The sequence below is a fragment of the Calliphora vicina genome, chromosome 2, assembly GCF_958450345.1.
Source record: "Calliphora vicina chromosome 2, idCalVici1.1, whole genome shotgun sequence".
NCBI lineage: Eukaryota > Metazoa > Arthropoda > Insecta > Diptera > Calliphoridae > Calliphora > Calliphora vicina.
This window is the reverse complement of record NC_088781.1, coordinates 77,226,384-77,228,776: the sequence shown is the minus strand read 5'-3', so window position 1 is coordinate 77,228,776 and position 2,393 is coordinate 77,226,384. Positions and strand designations below refer to the sequence as shown.

Here is a 2,393-nt window from a genome sequence, read left to right as displayed (position 1 = left end):
TATTATTATTATTATTATTATTATTATTATTATTATTATTATTATTATTATTATTATTATTATTATTATTATTATTATTATTATTATTATTATTATTATTATTATTATTATTATTATTATTATTATTATTATTATTATTATTATTATTATTATTATTATTATTATTATTATTATTATTATTATTATTATTATTATTATTATTATTATTATTATTATTATTATTATTATTATTATTATTATTATTATTATTATTATTATTATTATTATTATTATTATTATTATTATTATTATTATTATTATTATTATTATTATTATTATTATTATTATTATTATTATTATTATTATTATTATTATTATTATTATTATTATTATTATTATTATTATTATTATTATTATTATTATTATTATTATTATTATTATTATTATTATTATTATTATTATTATTATTATTATTATTATTATTATTATTATTATTATTATTATTATTATTATTATTATTATTATTATTATTATTATTATTATTATTATTATTATTATTATTATTATTATTATTATTATTATTATTATTATTATTATTATTATTATTATTATTATTATTATTATTATTATTATTATTATTATTATTATTATTATTATTATTATTATTATTATTATTATTATTATTATTATTATTATTATTATTATTATTATTATTATTATTATTATTATTATTATTATTATTATTATTATTATTATTATTATTATTATTATTATTATTATTATTATTATTATTATTATTATTATTATTATTATTATTATTATTATTATTATTATTATTATTATTATTATTATTATTATTATTATTATTATTATTATTATTATTATTATTATTATTATTATTATTATTATTATTATTATTATTATTATTATTATTATTATTATTATTATTATTATTATTATTATTATTATTATTATTATTATTATTATTATTATTATTATTATTATTATTATTATTATTATTATTATTATTATTATTATTATTATTATTATTATTATTATTATTATTATTATTATTATTATTATTATTATTATTATTATTATTATTATTATTATTATTATTATTATTATTATTATTATTATTATTATTATTATTATTATTATTATTATTATTATTATTATTATTATTATTATTATTATTATTATTATTATTATTATTATTATTATTATTATTATTATTATTATTATTATTATTATTATTATTATTATTATTATTATTATTATTATTATTATTATTATTATTATTATTATTATTATTATTATTATTATTATTATTATTATTATTATTATTATTATTATTATTATTATTATTATTATTATTATTATTATTATTATTATTATTATTATTATTATTATTATTATTATTATTATTATTATTATTATTATTATTATTATTATTATTATTATTATTATTATTATTATTATTATTATTATTATTATTATTATTATTATTATTATTATTATTATTATTATTATTATTATTATTATTATTATTATTATTATTATTATTATTATTATTATTATTATTATTATTATTATTATTATTATTATTATTATTATTATTATTATTATTATTATTATTATTATTATTATTATTATTATTATTATTATTATTATTATTATTATTATTATTATTATTATTATTATTATTATTATTATTATTATTATTATTATTATTATTATTATTATTATTATTATTATTATTATTATTATTATTATTATTATTATTATTATTATTATTATTATTATTATTATTATTATTATTATTATTATTATTATTATTATTATTATTATTATTATTATTATTATTATTATTATTATTATTATTATTATTATTATTATTATTATTATTATTATTATTATTATTATTATTATTATTATTATTATTATTATTATTATTATTATTATTATTATTATTATTATTATTATTATTATTATTATTATTATTATTATTATTATTATTATTATTATTATTATTATTATTATTATTATTATTATTATTATTATTATTATTATTATTATTATTATTATTATTATTATTATTATTATTATTATTATTATTATTATTATTATTATTATTATTATTATTATTATTATTATTATTATTATTATTATTATTATTATTATTATTATTATTATTATTATTATTATTATTATTATTATTATTAGTATTATTATTATTATTATTATTATTATTATTATTATTATTATTATTATTATTATTATTATTATTATTATTATTATTATTATTATTATTATTATTATTATTATTATTATTATTATTATTATTATTATTATTATTATTATTATTATTATTATTATTATTATTATTATTATTATTATTATTATTATTATTA

General features: G+C 0.0%; 1 protein-coding gene across 1 annotated transcript; it reads right to left on the bottom strand.

Moving 5' to 3' along the window:
• Positions 1-1,819: 1,819 nt before the first annotated feature.
• Positions 1,820-2,191, bottom strand: LOC135950320 (glycosyltransferase-like protein gnt13; the record flags this gene model as incomplete). Its single annotated transcript, XM_065499860.1, has 1 exon — positions 1,820-2,191. A coding segment is annotated over one exon (372 nt), but the record flags the coding sequence as incomplete, so codon positions are not given.
• Positions 2,192-2,393: the final 202 nt, after the last annotated feature.